At 44.1% G+C, this 19,543-nt stretch overlaps 1 protein-coding gene across 2 annotated transcripts in view; it reads right to left on the bottom strand.

Annotated features, from left to right (window-relative positions):
• Positions 1-513: 513 nt before the first annotated feature.
• wwp2 (WW domain containing E3 ubiquitin protein ligase 2) overlaps positions 514-19,543 on the bottom strand; it is a 63,600-nt gene continuing 44,570 nt past the window's right edge. Inside the window, exons 11-24 of one of the 2 annotated variants that reach the window (XM_080874382.1) lie at positions 15,225-15,279; positions 13,828-13,909; positions 12,122-12,250; positions 10,947-11,025; positions 9,478-9,549; positions 9,085-9,173; positions 7,143-7,302; positions 5,618-5,751; positions 4,372-4,512; positions 4,140-4,260; positions 3,182-3,286; positions 3,009-3,105; positions 2,575-2,647; positions 514-1,239 (exon numbers count right to left, since the gene is read on the bottom strand). In XM_080874382.1, coding sequence (XP_080730508.1) covers positions 1,140-1,239; positions 2,575-2,647; positions 3,009-3,105; positions 3,182-3,286; positions 4,140-4,260; positions 4,372-4,512; positions 5,618-5,751; positions 7,143-7,302; positions 9,085-9,173; positions 9,478-9,549; positions 10,947-11,025; positions 12,122-12,250; positions 13,828-13,909; positions 15,225-15,279 — 1,437 coding nt within the window. In that variant the 3' untranslated portion in view covers positions 514-1,139. The remainder of the gene's footprint in view (positions 1,240-2,574; positions 2,648-3,008; positions 3,106-3,181; positions 3,287-4,139; positions 4,261-4,371; positions 4,513-5,617; positions 5,752-7,142; positions 7,303-9,084; positions 9,174-9,477; positions 9,550-10,946; positions 11,026-12,121; positions 12,251-13,827; positions 13,910-15,224; positions 15,280-19,543) is intronic. The other variant, XM_080874383.1, reaches the window with a different exon arrangement.

The raw sequence follows: 19,543 nt of genomic DNA, 5'->3' as shown, positions 1-19,543 counted from the left end.
CTGCTTCAATAATATTGAGATCCGAGCTCTGGAGAGGCCACTCCATGACTGATAGTGTTTGCTTGTGTTTGTCAAACTGTGTTATCGTTGATATTTTTCATAAATTCAACAAAAGAAATGGGAACAAATTATGTGTCTTTGCGAAATGCTCCTAGTACCAAAGTGCCTAAAGATACCATTTAAAATGTTTCTTTGCCAAGTTGTCTGGTACTGGTTGAGTTTGGTGCCTTTTTATTCTTGAATGACTCAGAGTTTGGTGTCAAGTAGCTTAACAAACAAAAGAAATGATCAGGTTCAAGTGAAAAAGCCGCCAGTGTCCAAAGAAAAGCTGTGAAAAACCTTCAGAAAGCCTGCAGAACGATTGCTCAAGAGCACTTTAAAAAAGAAAGTCTGATAATAAAGAAACAAAGGGTGGCTCGAATTGTTTGCACGGCACAGTAAACCAATTAATGCTGAACCTACGTCACTCACACTGGATTAAGCATTTTAAAAAGAAAGCCTCACCCAAACATCTTATGACTGAAATCTCATTTATTTGAGTTATATACAGGAGAAATCGACTGAATTTCACAATCAACAGAAAAAATAAAATCGCATCTCATCTCTCTGACCTCTGTAACAGAGGCGCACTAGTTCACAATAACAGCTTCCTCTCACACGCTGCCGTCTCGCTGCTTTAATATGCTTAAAATGTACGTCTCTCTGGTAGATATGTTGTACTGCATTTGCGGGTAGCTGTGCTGTCGCTGTGAGTCGCTGCTGACATTAAAACTATCATGTCGTCTGGTTTTGGTGCGGTTCTAAGCAGTGAGTGAGGAGGGGGGGGGAGTGGTCATCCTGTTTAATCCACACACATACACACCATTTATATGCAAATACACAATGGCATTAACATGAGCAACCACACACACACCCACACACACACACACACGTAAGCATTCACTCTTCTGTGTTCCTGTGCCTCAAGCCTGATCCCATGATTCAGCTCACTAGCTCACTAACATGATCCTCGCCCAGGGAGGGCTTGTTTAGCTGACAGGTGACTCCTCAGCCCTGTGATGAACAAACAAACGCAAAATAAGACCAATAACAAAAAACTATTCGTCGATTTAAGTGTCGTCCGTCTCTGCCTCCTCGTCTCACTCCTGTCCAAATCCCTCCGTCTCCTCGATGGCGAACAGGAGCTTCTCTCGGAGCTGTTCCAGGCTTCGGTAGGGAGGCAGATCCAGACGATTGAAGCTGAGGAAGAGGAGACAGAGTTACACCTCAGCGTGGATTTACAGATGGAACTTCAGGGTGACATTTATCTATTTTTTTTAAACGCTCCCAGGCTGCTCACAGCTCAAACAGAGGAAGTGAAATCCTGATTTTTATTTTTCCCCCCTGTAGTAACCGTTTTAAATCCTACCTGCCCTGCTCAGTGGCTTTAATTCATTTTAGATCATGTGTATTTTTAGCTGAAATTACTTTTGTAGCTGAAATCCTGTCCGAATCCACGTCCTTAAATTTCAACTGTCTTTTTCTTTCTCCTTTAAAACGAGAATTCCCTTCGAAATGTAGCAGAAGTGTTACAGCTAAGATACAAGCGTCTTCTCCTGATACTAATCCAGGAGGTGAAGGTGACAGAGGGGCGGTCCTGAGATGGTAAAACATGCATAAAAAATGTGACTCTTGTCAGGAAGGTTCTGAATACTATGTGACTTTAAAAAAGTGAATTTATCAGGAATAGCTGCTCGTTTCAGACAGACGATGACCTGAGGGACTGCACAGAGACCATCTACAACATGAAGAAGGATTCTAAATTATGCAAAGCTGCTCTAGTAGAGTCCCAGAATAAAAACCTGGAGCTGGAAGTTGAGTGAAATGAGTCCACTTTAAGACGTTTAGTTAAATCTGCTGATCTGTCTATCAGATGTCTTTTTGTACATTCATTTTTGGCTCAGAGCGGCAGCTCTCTGTACTGTGAAAAGACTGTAATCTAAGGAAAGTGATTTAAGTAGAGAGAGGTGAAGAAGAAAGTGCAGGCAGGGTGGAGATGGGTGTCAGGGGTGATTTATGACAGAAGGATAGGTTCATAAGATTGTTGCGAGAGCTGCTATGATGACAAAATAACAGGAGGCCGAGCTGAATATGTTCAGAATTTCATTGGGAGTGAGCTAAGTGGGCGGGATTAGAAACGAGTACATCAGAGGAAAAGCTCAGGCTGAGACAAAGTTAGAGAGACGAGTGCAGAGGATGGATAGTGGATATACTGAAGACAGGATGTGGAAGAGGGAGCTGCCAGGTGGGAGGGAAAGAGGACATGCAGGGACTGATGTGACAGAGGAGGATGTTGGGATAGGGTGATGGAGGCAGGTGATCCGCTGTGAGGTTTGTAAAGCTGTCCTTCTCGTTTGTAACCTTGCTAGTCTTAGGCTATTTTTAAGTTTTTCAGAGGAGCGCTTCAATAAACACCTTGCTTTTTACCCTATAACAGCTTGAACAGGCTCCGCCCCCTCGACCCTAAATAAGATCAGCGGGAGACGATGAATAAATGGATGATTCGGAGAAGCAGAACATGAGGCAGCATCTTACCATGTGTGGCTTCTTGGAAGCCAAGTCTCCTTCCCCACTTTGTCTATGCAGAACTTCTGGGGACCATTACTTCCTGCAGGACACACACACACAAACAAAACTCAAACCCTGAACAGGAAGCTGAATGCTGCCGACTCGCATAGCAGAAACTCAAACTGAAGATGATTAAGAAAGTGAGTAATTTTATTATATCTTATGAAAATGCTCTGGGATTTCCAGCTCCCAGAGCAGCATGGAAAAGCTTTTGTTTCAGCACTTTGGTTTGGAGCTAAATGTCTGCTCAATTTCCTTACAATTGCTTGAGAATTTCCTGTTAGTGTCTGTAAACATCACAGGTCCCTCCATGCAAAGGCAGAGATCTATTTACAACAGTATTAAAACCAGGAGAATCCTCATAACCAGGACACTCCTGTCCCTGTAAACGCAGTCAGTACCTATGAGCTCGGAGAACCCTCCGACGGGCAGCCGACAGGTTCCCGTTACAAACTGAAGCAGACGGATTCTCTTCTCATTGTCCATCTCTTTCACCACCTGCAGAAAAAACGCTCAGGTCAGCGCTTTCCTAGGAGCATCAGCGTGGTAGGTGTGTGTGTTTACAGGCCCATACCTGCCAGAACCAGTGGATCTGCTTGCTGTTCTTGGTGTAATGTCTGTAGATGGTGTTCTTCTGCCAGTCGGCCAAATCGATCTCCTGCATCCCACAAAGCATCAGCTGCAAAAAGGACAAAGACGGGGGGGTTACTTTAAAATTTGGAGTTTAAACTACTCACATGTGACTTCACTCTGTGTGCTCAGAGACATTTTTGCATGTGGTGGTACAGAACCCTGACGTCCTTTATAAAACTTTACTGATTACAGCCCAAATTCTCACATTTCCTCCTGATAAACGGGGCTCCTGCAGCTCAAGTCGGATGAGATTTCAGACTTTTCAAAAAAAAAAAAAAGAAAGAAAAAAAAGTCCAAGCTTACCCCCCACCAGCTTGTTTTGGGGGTTTTTCTCTTGGCTCATGAACTCTTTCCCTTCTGTTCCTCTTTTCTGAGTTCTGTTGTTTTAGGTCTGCTTCCAGAACAAAATGTTTGCATATGAGGTCAGCGAGGGTCTGTGCCTATACAGCTCACTAAAGCTATGATTGGGGAAAACCCAGGAAACTATTCTGATGGTCGTCACACCACGTCTTTACTGATCTCTAAAGAGGTGTCAAAACGGCTCAATAAGGGTGCAGGGAGGTCCATCCCTCAAAGAAAAGCTAATGGTGTAAAAGGTTGAGACATTTACACTCAAATAACTTTATTTGAGTACATGGTGTGAGATTAAACTGCCTCAGGCTTTCACTGAATTCACAAAATATCAGTGTCACACGGATCCTGATCCGTGTGACTTTAAATCCTCAGTGGAACCCTGGGGCGCAAATGAGTGGCATTATGGTGCGATCAGGCAAAACACGAAGCATCGTTTTCACGTGGTGTGATTTTTGCTGGGAGACACACACAAGTAAAACGAGCTGCTAACAGCTGGATTCATGACATTTTAAGCCTAAACACCAATAAATACAAGTCTTCCTCACCTCCAGCTCCTTCTCGTCAAAGTAGCGAAGCCACTCCAGAGGCACCACCTCGTTGAAGCCGTCCAGGAAGGCTTTGGTTTGCTCCTCCACCCCGCGGGTGAACCTCCAGTCTGTCAGCAGGCTGCGTGAACAAAGAGGCTGCTTTTTATGGTTTGCTCTCCACCACAGACCTTGTTTCTCCTACGCTCATCCGTCTTCATCAGCCCAACTGTCCCCATTTCTGCTTACTGACCTGATGTACTCCTCCTTGTTCTCCTCGGTGACCAGCTCGTTCTCCCCGTCGTCCTTCAGCTGGTGAGTGGAAACCTTCCCGAGGATCTCCATGTCCTGTGCAAAATAGAGCTCCACACCGCACTCCTCCAGGTTGTTCTCTCTGAAAACACAGACGCACACATAATGAAACTAAAAACATTAGCACCTCGTCCTCTCTGTGTCGCCTGCAAGACTGACCTAAATCCAGCAGCCTTCTTGGAACAAACTGCGACACCAACTCCTTTATGTGGCAGTTCATACATAAAATATAAAAATATCAGAAATATAATTTTTTTTTTTTTTATGTATTTACTAATACTGTTAATTTAGAGAAGGGGTGTCAAACATAAGGCCCATAGGCCAAAATTGGCCTGGCAAAAACTGCAATTTGGCCCACTGGATACCTTTAGAAAATGTAAAGGCGGGCATAAATTTTTTACCTGTATTTTCCTGCTGAGAGTCATTATCACTCAAAGTAGCAACAGATAAACATGCTTCTGTTCACCATGTTTAGAAATGTATCTTAATAAAATTGAATAAAAGTGGCTGTGAATCAACAAAAACTTCATGTTTTACAGATACGGGACAGGCTGGGCAGCTGCCAGAACCTTTTCTGTAATTTTACACATTTATCGTGTAGAGAAACTGAGGCGTATTGTTGAAATTGCACTTCCTAATCTTATAACAAGACATCTCAGGGATTAAATTTGTACTGAAACTTCTTTACACTGACAGAGTTTCACTTGTTCAGTCAACTTCAGATCAAAGTGGGCTGTATGTGGCCCTCGATGTAAAATGACCTTGACATCCCTAATTTAGAGTAAAACCTCACATTAGGTGGTGGTCTGATAAATTTTGTAGTCTGTCCAGCTGAGGGCGCTCCTACTCCACTGTTTGTGATCAGCACTGTCAGCAGCACATGTAACAGAGCAGCATCTCAGAGTCTTATCAGCTAAGCTTTTAGCTGGTTTGTCAACTAAAAGTCATTTAACAATTACTTGATATATCAATGTGGTTTGGGAGGCATTTTAAGACTTTCAGACTTCCTGCATCCAGGTTTCTGTTGTTTGGATATAACTGGCTTAGTATGACCTATTCACCTGGACTCCTACTGTTCATTTCTTTTATTAGTTAAAACTAACTAACTCACATGCCAACCTCTACCCTTGTGAGCATAAGGTGGCCAGAGCGCACAGATTCAGAGGAATCATAACTGCATTACTTACTTGACCCACATGATGGAGTTATAAAACTCCGGGTCTATCGACTCCAGGTCTTTGAGAGTGGGTTTCTTGTCCAGCATTCGCTTGTAGAAAGGCAGCGTGAAGCCGGTGTCGATGAACTTTCCATGATACAAAGCCTGCAGGGAGGATTTATTACATTAGAAACCACAATAAGAGACGCCACCTGGTGTTCACCGCTCACATTTCATAAAATGTAATTGGGTTAGGCTGATGATAGCGCAAGTTTGAGTTCCTGGATGTAACAAAGCAGAGGCAGAGGGAGGTTATTTTTGGCCTGCTGTAATTCTGCGATATTAGTGTTTTTTTATGGACTCTGGTTGCACATGTTTCAAATTAACGCCCGACAAATTACACATATTTTCATCTCGGACGCGCGCCATGCTGATGATTCACACGGGGGCCGTTTTGAGCTCATTCAAGTGTTAGAAACGCTTTAACAGCCAATCACACTTGCAGAAAAAATGAATGGGGCTTTTATTTCTGAAATCACTGCAGCCACAAGAACAACGCAAATCATTAAGACTCAGACGTGGACATAAACATGTGCAGCGACCACAAACGGCTCCAAACCACATCTTAATCTTTCCTTCGTGTGTGTGTGTGTTTTCAGAGAGAGCACACTCAGTCAGACGGAGCTGTTTAATGTTAAAAACCCTGTGAGAGTTCAGAGCTACGATGAGCCAAGAACAACACAGACGCTCACTGACTCAGTCACAGACTATCCTGTCCTGCTGACCCACCGCATCTGTGGAAGCAGAGCAGAGGGTGACCGAAGTGAGAGCAAAGCAGGTAAGGAAAAGACACGAGAAATAAAGTCAGAGAGGCTTTGGGAGCTGGGAGTGGGTAGAGACAACGATCTTTGTGAGGAAAGTCAGCAATGTGCAGTTTAGGGCTAAATATAGGCAGCTGCTGCCGGGTGTGGGCTGGGTGCGGCAGTGAAGTCATGGTGTGGGTGAGGGGTGGGGTAGCAGATGGAGGGGAAGGTGGAGGGTGACGGCTTTGGGACCTACAAATTTTTTTGAGTTGACCCCAGAATGCCGTGCATGAATGCTTCAAACTACTTCAAAACGAAACCTGCTCTGAGCGAGAGCTTTCCCGGCTGACAGCCTGTGGAATGACTTTTATGTGACGCACTTTCAGGAAAAATCCAAAATATGCGATATCTGTTCTAAACAGTGAGCAAAACTAGCTAACCAAAGATTAGAAATGCAGTCATCTAATCACAAAGGTTAGTTAAACACACAAAGCCTACATACGTGCGGTGAAATCCATTTTTGCTGCTAAAGTAACAATATTACTAAGATCGCAACACGATAGAGGAATGTCTCAACTACATCACATCTGCATTTTGGCTTTCCCAACGTGAGCGTCGCTTCAGTTTATTAAACTGAGGTTTCACTTTAAACACATCTGGATACAATGTTGCCGTATGTGGCGATCAAGTGAAAAAAAATGGCTCAGATGTAACAAAAGAACTGTGTTTTTGTGCGATTTCAATACAGCTCACCATAGCGATGAAGCGACCGATGAAGCGAAAGTACGTGAGGTGGTCGGGGTTTATGGAGGATGCTGGGTTGATCTGCAGACAGTAGTTGTTCTTGCCAGCATACTCAAACAGGCAGTACATGGGATTCAGGACTTCATGGGACAGCAGGAAGAACCACTCCCTGTGGAAGAGGAGAAGAGGACGTGAATGCACGAGAGGAAGACACAAGGCTGTCATCCTGCAGGGACCTAACAGTAACATACAACACTGAAATTAAACACCTCAAAACTATTATTTTATTTTAAAAAACCCAAAACACATTCTATACTAGCTGTACAGTCAACAGAAGAGCACATGATCACAGGGAGTTTATAAGAAAAGCAAGAAAATGAAAAAGCATTTCTCCCACACGAGAACGAGGTGCTTTTTTTCATTGGCAGCATATAATTACGACATTTATCATCCTAAACTTCCAGCATCTTCATTTTTCACTCATTTGCTGCTTTTAATCTTCTTGTCAAAAAGACAGGAACCAATTACAAGGTGTTGCCAAGCTCAACTCTAAAATTACTGCCAAACATAAAGTCCACTGGCACGGCTTAATACTGATGTCCTGTAGACACGATGATTTCTTTAAGCTCATCGATGCCTCGTGTAAATCAAATAGAAGACCAAATAAGGTTGGGTTTAATTCTCTTTATTCTGCTGATCCTTAAGATGATGTTCATTTCTGATAATGGATCTCGCTGACCAGTTATTAATCTAAATAAATTCTTTTAACTGAAAAAGAAGATTTTTCTTATGACTCTGAAGTGGTTTAGATGGGAATAGAAAGTACATTTATAGTTATAAACACATCCTACAAGCCAAATCTGACACATGAATTACATGGAGGCAAAACATATAACATTTAGGATAAATACAGCCAGGTAGAACTAAATAAAAAGACACAAACAGACTGTGGAAGGATGCACGTTAGAGAGAATGAGGGCCCCCTCCACCAGCTGCAGCACCAGAACCAAGCACTCCCAAGGCCCCTGCCCTCTCCCCTTTGGGAATATTAGGGAGGAGGGTGTATGGACTGACGGACGCAGACACCTCCCAACATCCCGTCCGTGGTTCTACCCTGTGGTAGAACAGCATGATGTCACCTACCATAGGGTAAAACCACTGACGTGACACCGGAGACAGAGACACAATGCAAAACCAAAGAGAACAAAATGAGGAAAAATAACAACATGTACAGAGAGGAAGACCTGAGTGACAGCAGACGCAGCGGGCAGCATGGACACGTGTGATGGACGGATGGAGAGATGGAGGAGGACAGCAATGTTGTGAGAGGGTGAGAGAGAGAGCAACAAGTAACCCAACACTATCACACACGTCTGCACTTCTAGAAGGCAGAAAAGGCAGTTTTATATCAAAATGATGTTGCTGTAACAATTTCAGACAAAAACAACAGATTAAAATCTGCGCCATTGTGTTACTGCATCTACAGGCTGGAAAGACATACATCGGTATCACTGTGTCTAGGTTTAGGCATCATAACGGTGACAACGCTACCACCATCAGGTCAGGATGGAAACTGTAACGATGCCCTATCTTGCAGGAAATTGACCTTAAAAACAAAATTTCTTTCTCACTTTACTTACAAAAAGATTGTAGAGGACAATTTTTAAAATAAAACAATGAAGCTGGGGGAAGAACAATGCAGAAAACAAAGATTTTCAGAGAATCGCAAGTTTTGAAAAGCAGTCATTTAAACACCACTGGTTTTTCCGTTGCTTTTTTACCCAACAGGAAGCTGGTGCAAAGATTGAGAAGCAGCAGGAACAGACGAAATACACCATCACCAACGTTAAAAACCCCTGGATTACATAACAAGCTTAACAAACCCATATAAAATGACAGAATTTGAAGATGTAAAGAGAAGCTGCAGGAAAGAGTTTTAGGCTGCTCTCACCTGGCGATGCCACCGTAGTCCAGCCCCTCCTCCCCTCTCATAATGATGTAGAGCCGGCGACGAAGATCGTATGGCTTCACGTTCATGATCTGATGACAAAGCACGTTATTTAGACGTTGATGGTGTCCAAGAAGTGGCCTCACTTTCAGCCATTCCTAGACTCGCTCCTAAAGTAACTAAATGATTCTCCTGATACAAGAAGCTCTTTCAAATTAAAAGCCCTCAAAAAATTCACCACACAGAAACCCTTTATTCCTTATCACAGTGTTTTTCTATATAACATAAAGCACCAATGCAAAGCAGAGATAAGATAAGATGTAGTTATTAAATGTTACCATTATGTAAACTAGAAGAACAAAAAAAAATAACAAGTGTGTTTCATCCGTCTCTGACCTGCTGAAACGAGTCTTCAAACAGCGTCTGTCTGGACACAGAGATCTTCACGTGGCTGGGTAAGGCATTAGACTGCACATTTCAAAAAGAAAAAAAAGAACACCACCATCAAGGCGAGAAGAAAACCTCGGGATATTTCTGTAATCCCAATCCTAATCCCTTTCTACAATTCACATGTGTCAGCATTTAAAACAGGTACAGCGTTTACAGAGCACGTCACTGCTTGATCTGTACCATCTCATTACTGATGTTTCTCTTTTTAGTCTCAGGCTGCTGGGTGTGAAGTATACGGAGGATAAAAAGCGGCAAAAAGTGAAGAACACTATGGCTCACAGACACACATAGTTCAACTTTTAAAGATTTTTAACAAAATGGCAAATACATTTAAAATAAAGCTATGGCATCTTCATCAAATCTTCTTGAGTATGAATCAGAACACTGAGATTAAATGAAGACTGACAGGACAGATGGGAAGAGCTTGATGCTGGAGCATACCAACTAACTCCAGTTCATCCAGGGGGCTTAAATAGAAGCTAGTAATAAGATTTTTCCAGACACCATAAGTATAAACAAACTGGTAACGATGCCTACATATGCAACCTGAGATTTTCTCTTTTTTCGAGACGGTATCTGAAGCTGTCTGTGGATCCATGGATGCCTCCCCCTCTAAGACCTCCCCGTAACCACAATGACATCATGTGGCTTAGCTTAGCTCAGTCTGAGTTCAGTCACAGTGGAAATGTCACTTGACAGATATAAAGCGCTTGCCAATCAGTTTGGTTTGGTTCACATGCCGCTAACATGTGAATGCTCCTAAAGCCGTGTCTACTACAAAATAAAAGCCTCCTGAAAGTCCAACTTTGCGTTAAGAATGTCAAAGACTCGAAGATTTTATATGAGGCTAAAACCAAAAAAATCTTGCCGTTTTTGAAATACTCTCCAATTCTGAACGTGCACTCTGTTCTCCTGTTCAAAGGCTTGCACCAGTAAACAGCTGCGCTTCTATGACGGTAATGACTGAAAGTGGCAGCACTCTAACGCCACAAACTGACATTTTTCCCTTATTATCAGGATCTCACAGGTTTTCTTTCTACAGTATTAGAATGTGCACAAGCAGATGTAGCCTTCAACTCCCAATCAGTCTAAACGGTCTATGCAATAATGCTTGTGATGTGTAAAACGATAGTTTCTCTCTAGTTTGGCCCTATACTGCTGTAGCTCGTGAGGAAAGGTGTGCAGTTTTAATAAAGAAAGTGATGTTTTGTCTTGAGTTTATGTAGAGAGGAAATAACTGCCTGAAAACCAAGTCGTCCAGAAAACTGAAAATATATTTTTTGGCCACACTTTTCCAGTCTTAGAGTGAATTATGCTTTTTTTTCCTTCTCTGGGTGAACAGATCCAGACTGCAATAATCAAGGTGAGCAAAGTGGGGAGTTTTATTGTGGCTACAGACTCTATTTAACACTTACATGGCACAGGAAACGGAACTGGTGGTATTTCCACCTGAAGCTGCGGTCGTAAGCGCCTGGTGAACCGCCCTGCCGTGACCTGCACGCGCACACACACACAGACACACACACACAGAAAACAGAGAAAGTTGGTCAATTTTACAAGTTTCAACAGAACTCTAAAGGTCAGCTGACCAACAGAAATTTGGCGTCCTCTTTTGAGGAATACTTAATTTGCATCAGCTCTACAGCCCTCGAGTGTCTGAGTCGCAAAGACAGAGGTGAGCCTGGCCCCGCAGCTGTGTTAGTATAAGCTCCACCAACCCACTGTATGCGCACACGCACGCGCACACACAGTGGATATCTGCCTTGTCAGCAGCACAGAGGCTGAGAAGCAGAAGTAGAGTTAGACAGATGATTTGGGGGGGAGTGAAGAAGAAGGAGGCCTCTAATGCGTCGGGTCTGTGCTTGCCGAGCTGCCAGGCACATCTCGGTTTGGGTTAGGAAATGGCGACCGCAGCAGCAGAGCGCTGGCCGCGGACGCACACTCCTGCAGGATCCAGTGTAAGAAAACAGTGAAGGAGGCCTCTGTGAAATAGCAGCCTAAAAATACGTGCAAATATCTGCATGAAAAGCAGCTCGCCGATGCACACACACACACACACACACACACACACACACACACGTCTTCAGCACTGACCACACAAGCAAATACACACTTGCATGCAGAAACACAGAAAAGCACAAACACCCACACAGATGCCAGCGCAGTCTGCAGTGGATGTGTTGTCGCACATCTGCACATTCTGGGATTTGAGACTGCTTCAAGGCAAAGCAAACACTCACAGGCTGAGGGGAAGAGCAGTGTGTGTGTGTGTGTGTGTGTGTGTGAGTTTTCTGAGATCCTCTGTGACACTGATTCTCTCTGACTCAAAGAAATATTCAAAACAGGAGAGAAAGGAAAGGTAATGGATAAAAAGGAACAGCAAAGATGATGGGAGTTTAGAAAAAAGATTATTTTCAGGTTTTCACCAAACGAGCGGCTTGTGTGACTTAATATTTTCAATGCAGTTATGTCAGGCCGAGGCAAAAATCACTTAAATATTTTGGAGAAAGTGTCGAATGATCATTTAATTAGGAAGTCTTTGCCTCGGCCTGTGACAGCTTTGGGAGGAAAGGGCTGAGAGAATATTTACCCTGACTCAAACCCAGGTCGAGGGTCTTTAAAGGTGGTGGTGCGCGAGTTGTGGTCCACGAAATATCGGACTCCCTCGGCGGTGTACTTCATCTCCCAGCCCGGGGGCAGGGGGTGCTCCTTGATCATCCTGCAACAGGGGAGAGGGCAGTGAGCGCGGTCCCGGCTCGAGGGGCCCCGTCTCGGGGGATGAAACTGACATACCTTCCCCTGCCAACTCGTGCTAAAACCAGAAAGCCTGCGCCGGTGTGCCACAGTGGAGTTTACCTCCTATGAGCATGGCAATGGTAGGTTTGATTATTCAGGTGGCTTCAAACCACAAGAACGCTTAGAGGACACAGAAGCAGCATGTTTGGCTTTAAGGTGAAAAGCAGTTTTCTTTCCCTGATGCTTTAGTCGCTCTATTTAAACCTACTGTGTTGATTCGAGGTCTAAAACTCTAAACTTTTGTCACGGTCAAGGTTGTGTTTAGGTTAAAGTTTAGCACCCCGTGTTTAAAAAATACAAAGTGTATTTTTTTATTTGTTCAATGCGATATTTGATTGATCTTTTATTTAGTTGTGAAATGGTTTCAACTTTACACAGACACACACACACTTATTAAGGAGTGCAACGATACTGACGGAAAACCTGATCATTTAAAATTAAATACGGATGTATAAATGGTGTCAGCAGTGTGATATTAATCTGAGTAATTGTTCTTTTTGTATGCTTTTGTGTAGTTCTGACTGAGTCTCTCACCAAATCCATGCACTCCAACGCATTATGGCCACTTTTTTTTTTCTTTTCTTACATGCTCTATATTTTTTAATCACAATAAATTTCATAGCAGTCGCCCTGATCTGCCTGTGAATCTGTTTCCTTTCTATCGTGTTCCCGGATGCTAGGCTAACACAGTGGCATCACCACCTCACAGTAAGAGGTGACGATGCTAATACAGCTTTGTAATAGATTCCTGTCTTAAAAAGTGCTACATAAATAAACTTTACTTACTAAGAAGTGCCTGCTTTTAAATCTGTCTGTTGTCCGAGGAATTTGCAGAAATGCAGAGGGGGAACAGCGTTTTTCACTTTTCAAACCAATTTGGATGAAAATTAAGAAGAACAACACAGCTTTTCACCTTTTCGTAAACGTTGTCTTTTTAACGTGTTTTTGCTTTGCTTGTCTAGCCTGAAAATTTGAATCAAAGACTCTATAAAAGGGGAAGGGGAAAATAATCAGTTGGCTGCATGCTAAAAAATGAATAATTTACAAGAAGAAAATCATGCTTTTAGGATTCTAGAAAAGATCTAGAATGGCAACAAAGGTGTATCTAACACACCGAGGAGAGCAACTGAATCTCCAGAAGAAGATGCAAAGAAGGCTCAAACTCTGAAATGTCAGCGGGTCAACTAGTATGGGTGAGACGAGAGGAAAATCAGGAAAGTGAGCGAGATGACCAACAGCGCATCAGACCTGTGTCCAACATAATGTGAGGTAAAGCTGCTTTTTTTTAACTTATGTCAGGCTGTGAAATAAATGTTCCTCTCGGGGATAATACTCTACTCGTGTTTATATCATAATGTAGATGAGTCACTGTGTTGTCATACTAAACTGTGCATGACTACCACGTCTTGAGTATGAGCAAACACCCAAAGCGGCACGCCACCTAACAAGCAGGCCAACACATGCACGCACACAGAGATATTTTCCAGCTCGCTGTCTCACCCTTGGGTCCGAGGATCATCCCACTGCGTCGTCCGTGTGTTGTGGTTGACGAAATACACCCTGCCATTGTCCTGACGCTTCTCTGTGGAGACAAATGGGGCAGAAGGAGCATGCTCAGTGGGCTCAGAGGTTCTTGGAAAACTCCACACTCGACGGGATCAGAGGGATCACCTGACCGAGAGGAGAAGAAGAAAAAAATCTCGCCGCTATGAGAGAAAAGCAGCGAGTCTTTGTGGCATTTCGCTGTGGGGTGATCCAAATACCTCACCGGGGTAAAGCAAAATGTGTGTGTGTGTGTGTGTGTGTGTGTGTCAGAGTGACCACAGACATACAGCAGAGAGTGTACACTGGTGCCCCATCCTCCTCCTCCCGCCGCTGGTCTGACATCTTTTTCTCATTAACAGGAGTGTGTGGAGGGTTCAGAAACAGTAGTGCTCGCATTGCAACTCCTACTCACTCCACCCCCCACTTTACTATAACCACCCCACTTGCCACTTTCCCTTCTTTTCTCCTCCATCTCCCATCTTTCTCTTTTTCAAATCGGAGCAACCGCAGATGAGGAAAAAAAAAAAAAAAAAAAGCGCACCGAGAAGCAAATCAGAGCCAGCGATGTAATTGAGGTTTTGAGGTACCGCAACATGTTGAAAAGGCATCACGGGCAGAAAGCTGGGGGTTTTTATTTTTTATTTTTGGAGAGAACACGGCTGTGATGAAGTCTGTGAAAATGTTGGCGGACCGGGAGCCGCCAGCAGCGTTCGTTTATGAATGAATGTGCGGGGGACAATTCGCCGTGGCTCCGGTTACATTGCTCTTTTGGGGCAGCGGTGGATGATGAAGAGCCCCATCAATAACGCAGCCCTCTGTAATTTGTGGATTTCAGAGCAAAAGGAAAGCGTACAGTGATAAATGAGTAGAGCGCTGAAAAGAAACCATGAGACACTTTATCCAGCTTTTCTACATGGGAATGAAAATCACCATCAGTGGAGGGATTTATCAATCAATTAACAGTTGGCTGGCTCACAGGTCAGTGATTCAGGACAAATGTAATAGCCACAGAACCAGAAGAAAGGTTTGAAATCTCCAAAAATGTGCTTTGAGATCTGTAAAAGGGAGGGAAAATTTCACCGTGCAGCAACTGTTTTCCAACACCTCCACCTAACAGCTGCACGCACATAAGGAAAGCGCATTTTGAACCATTAAATCGAAGGTTCACGTCAGGTAGTTTGAGTGTCGCCAAACCTACCTGCAGGACCGGTGAGGGAGGCAGAATCACTCTTTTCAAACAGGCTGTAAATCTAGCACACCTGGAGACGATTTTAGAATATTCTCGTCTTTGCCTGGAGTTTGTTAACAGTCGCAGAAGTGTGTGCATGTGTGCGTGCGTTAGATGAACTCACCCCATCCAGGAGGCAGCGGGCCCAGAGGGTCATTTTCCACCGGAGCACCGGATGGCTGAGGGGGGGGGAACACAGAGAGAAAACAAATCCGGTTAGGACACCTTTAAGTGTCTCCTCTCATAGCTTGCTTTTGCTCCGGTTTTCTCTCGGTCCTCGTCGCCACCATCGCAAAAAAGTTGTGGAAAACAAAAACACACAACATGTTGTGAATAAACCAATCAGAGCTCAGGTGGGTGAAGAAAAACTGAGAAAAACTCATACAGGTGCTCCTAACTGTCGCGACCAAGTCTCTGCTCGACCTCCCTCCCTCAGCGATATCTGTGGCTAAGTGAGGGTGTATGTGTGGGTTATGGGGAGAAAAGGTGGATGAGGACGGGGTAGTGGGGTAGCTCCTCTCTGCCTCAGCACTGAGGGGCGACTGAGAGAGCTGGCCGGCCGGCGGCTCGTATGCCTTCCAAAAACTACACGCTCGGTAGGAGGATAAAACAACAACGCTGTTCCAATGAGCTCACTGGCTGGATGCAAGCCCCACCCCCCCACCAGCTTCCCGCTCACCTCCTCCCTACCCCACCCAGAGGTCCTCCTCCTCCACCACCGCCTCCTTTCTCTCGCTCTCTTCTAGCGCTGCTGTGAAAGTAGGCAGGGAAGTGCAATGTCTGAGGGAACTGAGGGAACATTCATGCTTGTTCCAGACTGGACACCACCCACCTCCCTGGCCCCCACCCACCCCACGCCTGACAAAAGGCACCTTTATTCACCCTGGGCCTGGAAACCACTGTGGGGTTTACTCAGCCTGTACTCATGCACACACATACACACTGAAAATGAAAAAAAAAAAAAAGAACATGTGTGCGCCATGGTGTGGAAAGTTTGTCCATGACAAACAGTCAGTCAGTGTATGTTCTTATGGGGGAACGAACACACACACACACACACACACACACACACACACACACATATACAGGAATATATTAGCATGAGTGGAAAAGCAGCTGAAAAGATGCTTGTTAGGAGTTAGCAGAAGATTTTTATCAAAAGGGACGATTTAGGTGTGTCGCAAGCAGCTTCAACAACATTCCCTGCACCACCAAGCAGAGTGCTCCTCATTCTCATGACAACATGTTGTGGTGCTGCTGTAAATAAAAACGCTGCTATTTAGCCATAAAAAGCTCCGCTTGGGAGAAAACCCCCCCAAAATCAATTAGAAAAACTTTTAGGCGGATTCACGACCTTTCTGATGGACAGCTGATCGACACTCTGCCAAACTTGCTGGGTGTGTTGCTGAGGACGTGAGTGAGTATGTGCAGTGCCATGAGGCCCACTGTCATATTTTGGGTAAAAACACTTTGTGTTTCTGCTCCAACATGTGTGGAGAGATGACACACAAACCAGGGACTGTATATAAAAGATGGACGCGGCGACTTTATACAGGTTGAAGCCTTAATGTTAGCATTTTGCTAAGTTGTTGCATTTGCATGATTCTAAGTTGACTGTGTGGGTGCTAATAAATGAACTACCACAAAAACAGAAGCACAAACCTCTTTAAGGTCTGTGCCAACTAGCAAGCCACCTAAACAAATGCTCCAGTTCCAACTATTGCAGTTGGGCAGCCCACCAGTTAATTACAGCCGCCACACCATTAACTTTACATCATCCCAGCACACAATAGTTATAAAGGGGACAAACTATCAATGATTTGGATTGTTTGGATTCAACCTCTTACCCCTAAGTTTAGTGATTATAATAGTGTGTCTTTTCTCTCAGTTCCCTGAACTTCAACCAGTCGCAGCAGATGCCCCGCCCCTCCCTGAGTCTGCTCCTGTCGGAGGTTCTTCCTGTTAAAAGGGAGTTTTTTCTTCCTGCTGCCGCCAAGTGCAAATTGAACCGAATTAAATGTGGAGCCCGAGCCTATTTCTAACACGAAACCTCTCAACTCAAACATGATATTGCATTATGTCTTTGGTTTCCTGTGTCAAATGATTCAAATCACTCATTCATGTTTGGATGAGCAGTTCCTCAAAAACCTGCAACTGGACAGTTGTAGCTGCAATAAATAACCTAATTTACACTCTTAGAAAACAGGCTGAGCACTGGTTTATTAAGGGGCGGGTTTAGACAGCACAGGTAGTCTTTGTTGTCTTCTGTTGGCTATGAAGGGAAGGTGGCAAACCAGCATTTTCCAAATGAAAGCTGGTGAACCTTCAAAGATTTTTTTTTCCCACATAGACATATTGCACCACACAAGCAATGATTATTTCCTGAGTAACCATAAAGTGGAGTACTATCCACCGAATGTCAGCATCACCTTAAACACCATCCCGCCCCCCCTCCCTCCAAAAAATGTGACTGTGCCCATTTAAAGAAGCTGTGTCATGGAAACAGTGAGGGAACTGGGATGGAAAGGACTGGGCCTGCTGGAGGAGCAAGAGTGGGCACATAGCAGGGTTAAAGGGTGTGTGTGTGTGTGTGTGTGTGTGTGTGTGTGTGTGTGTGTGTGTGTGTGTGTGTGTGTGTGTTGTTCCCATCGACAGCCAATCTATGCCCCGGCGCCCCACCCTTATGGGTTTTCTGTGACTAAAAAAGGTAAAAGGAGAATATAATGATATAAAGACACGATGACTTCATCTTGGCTCTGACCATTCAGCTCTTCAGCAGCTTCCAGACGCAGTGAGGCTGGAGGGAAGAAAAGAAAAGGAGGCTGAGAAAACAAGGGAGGGGAGAGGAAGCGAGGGAAAAGCGGCGTGCTGGCACAAATGTGTGAAATAAAGGTTGGGTATTATGGACCTGGAAGAAATACGCCACAAAGGCCTCGTTCAAGGCCAGGCACCACAGGTGAAAATGGCAATTTCAGCTGGTTGCTTTTAACACTTCAGAGGCAAGTTAAAAAAAAACAAAAAAAAAAAAAAACACACACAAAACAAAACTGAAATGCTTTTGCACTGTGAAATCCTTCGTCACATTTTGGTTGCAAAGAGGACTTGTTGCTTGCTTTCCACATCTGCAGAGAGCAGAGAGGATGGTGTGTGCACAGCTGGAGACGGGAAAATCTGAGGTCAGGGAGTTCATGAGCCAGTCGACACTTTATCTGTGTGGGTCTTTGAAACTAACACATTCAAACAAATTAATGGCTCATAATTGTCCAGTGTTTATGGTGCTGTGTGAATTTACAGCTGCACACCTATATGAGATTTTTAAAGATACTTTTACAACCTTAAACTAAAAGTGATGATTAACCACTCTTTTTCTTGATGTACTGAAAGATTTTCGGATTGATTATAATGTAATTTTCTGTGTTATGTGATGTATTAACAATATGCCAAAGAACATCTGACAGTGAAGTTAAAATGCTAAAAAAGAACTACAACATTTGAAGAGCAACACATTAAACTTGACTGACTTTCGAACATATTTTTGTCATTCTTTCCATGGGTAGGTGTAATAATGGGGCTAAACTGCCATGTTATCAATAACCTACTGCTGGATATTGATATTTTTCAGACTCTATGACTGTGACCACACTCACTGCTCCATCACTCTTGGTGTTAATCAAATGAACAGAACCTACCGTATTGAAACAGGAAAAGACTCACTGGGAGACAGCGAGGGAAAGCTCATCAGGAAACCTTAATAACTGATTAAAACTGAATTATAAACAAACAAATAAACAAAGACATGTGAAACATGTCCCGGGAGCCGGTTTTAAGCCCTCTGCCTTTCACTACCTCCTGATCCACACTGCGGCTGAACAATCCACGGGAGGGCTGGCCTATGTGGCTCATTCAGGCTGAGGGCCCCAGAGGCTCGCCAACCAGCACCTGCCCCACGCCTGGATCCAGGGTAGGCCTGATAAACATGGTCCATTGTTTCAGAGGTCACTTTGACTCTAAATCAACCTTAGGCCAGCCCCTCACCCGGGACCAATCTGCCTTGGGAGACTCTACCAGGGGCAAAGTGACACCTGCTGGCATCACCAAAGCTCCTTTAACACAATAAAGGCGTGATTCATGGAGGGATTCTCAGAGGTTCACAGTAGAGGTTCTACTCCTCCACATGGAAAAGAGCAAATTAAGGTGTTTTGGGTATGACCAAATAGAAGGAGACCTCAGAGTAGAGCCAGGACCCAGGCTTCGGACAGTGGTGCCCCTGAAGAAGAGCTGAAGAAGGTGGCTAGGGACAGGGAGGTCTGGGAGGTCTGGTAGTTTAGGTAGCTTAAACTGCTACTGCCCCGTGAAGCAGCCAGAAATGGACAAACATTTATACTTACTTGCTGCTCTTTTCCTTCTAAAGGACAGTCTTCAGTTCAATTCAGCTCTATTCTT

Source organism: Rhamphochromis sp. 'chilingali' (assembly GCF_963969265.1).
Source record: "Rhamphochromis sp. 'chilingali' genome assembly, chromosome: 2".
Taxonomy (NCBI): domain Eukaryota; kingdom Metazoa; phylum Chordata; class Actinopteri; order Cichliformes; family Cichlidae; genus Rhamphochromis; species Rhamphochromis sp. 'chilingali'.
This window is presented reverse-complemented; position numbering and strand designations above follow the sequence as displayed.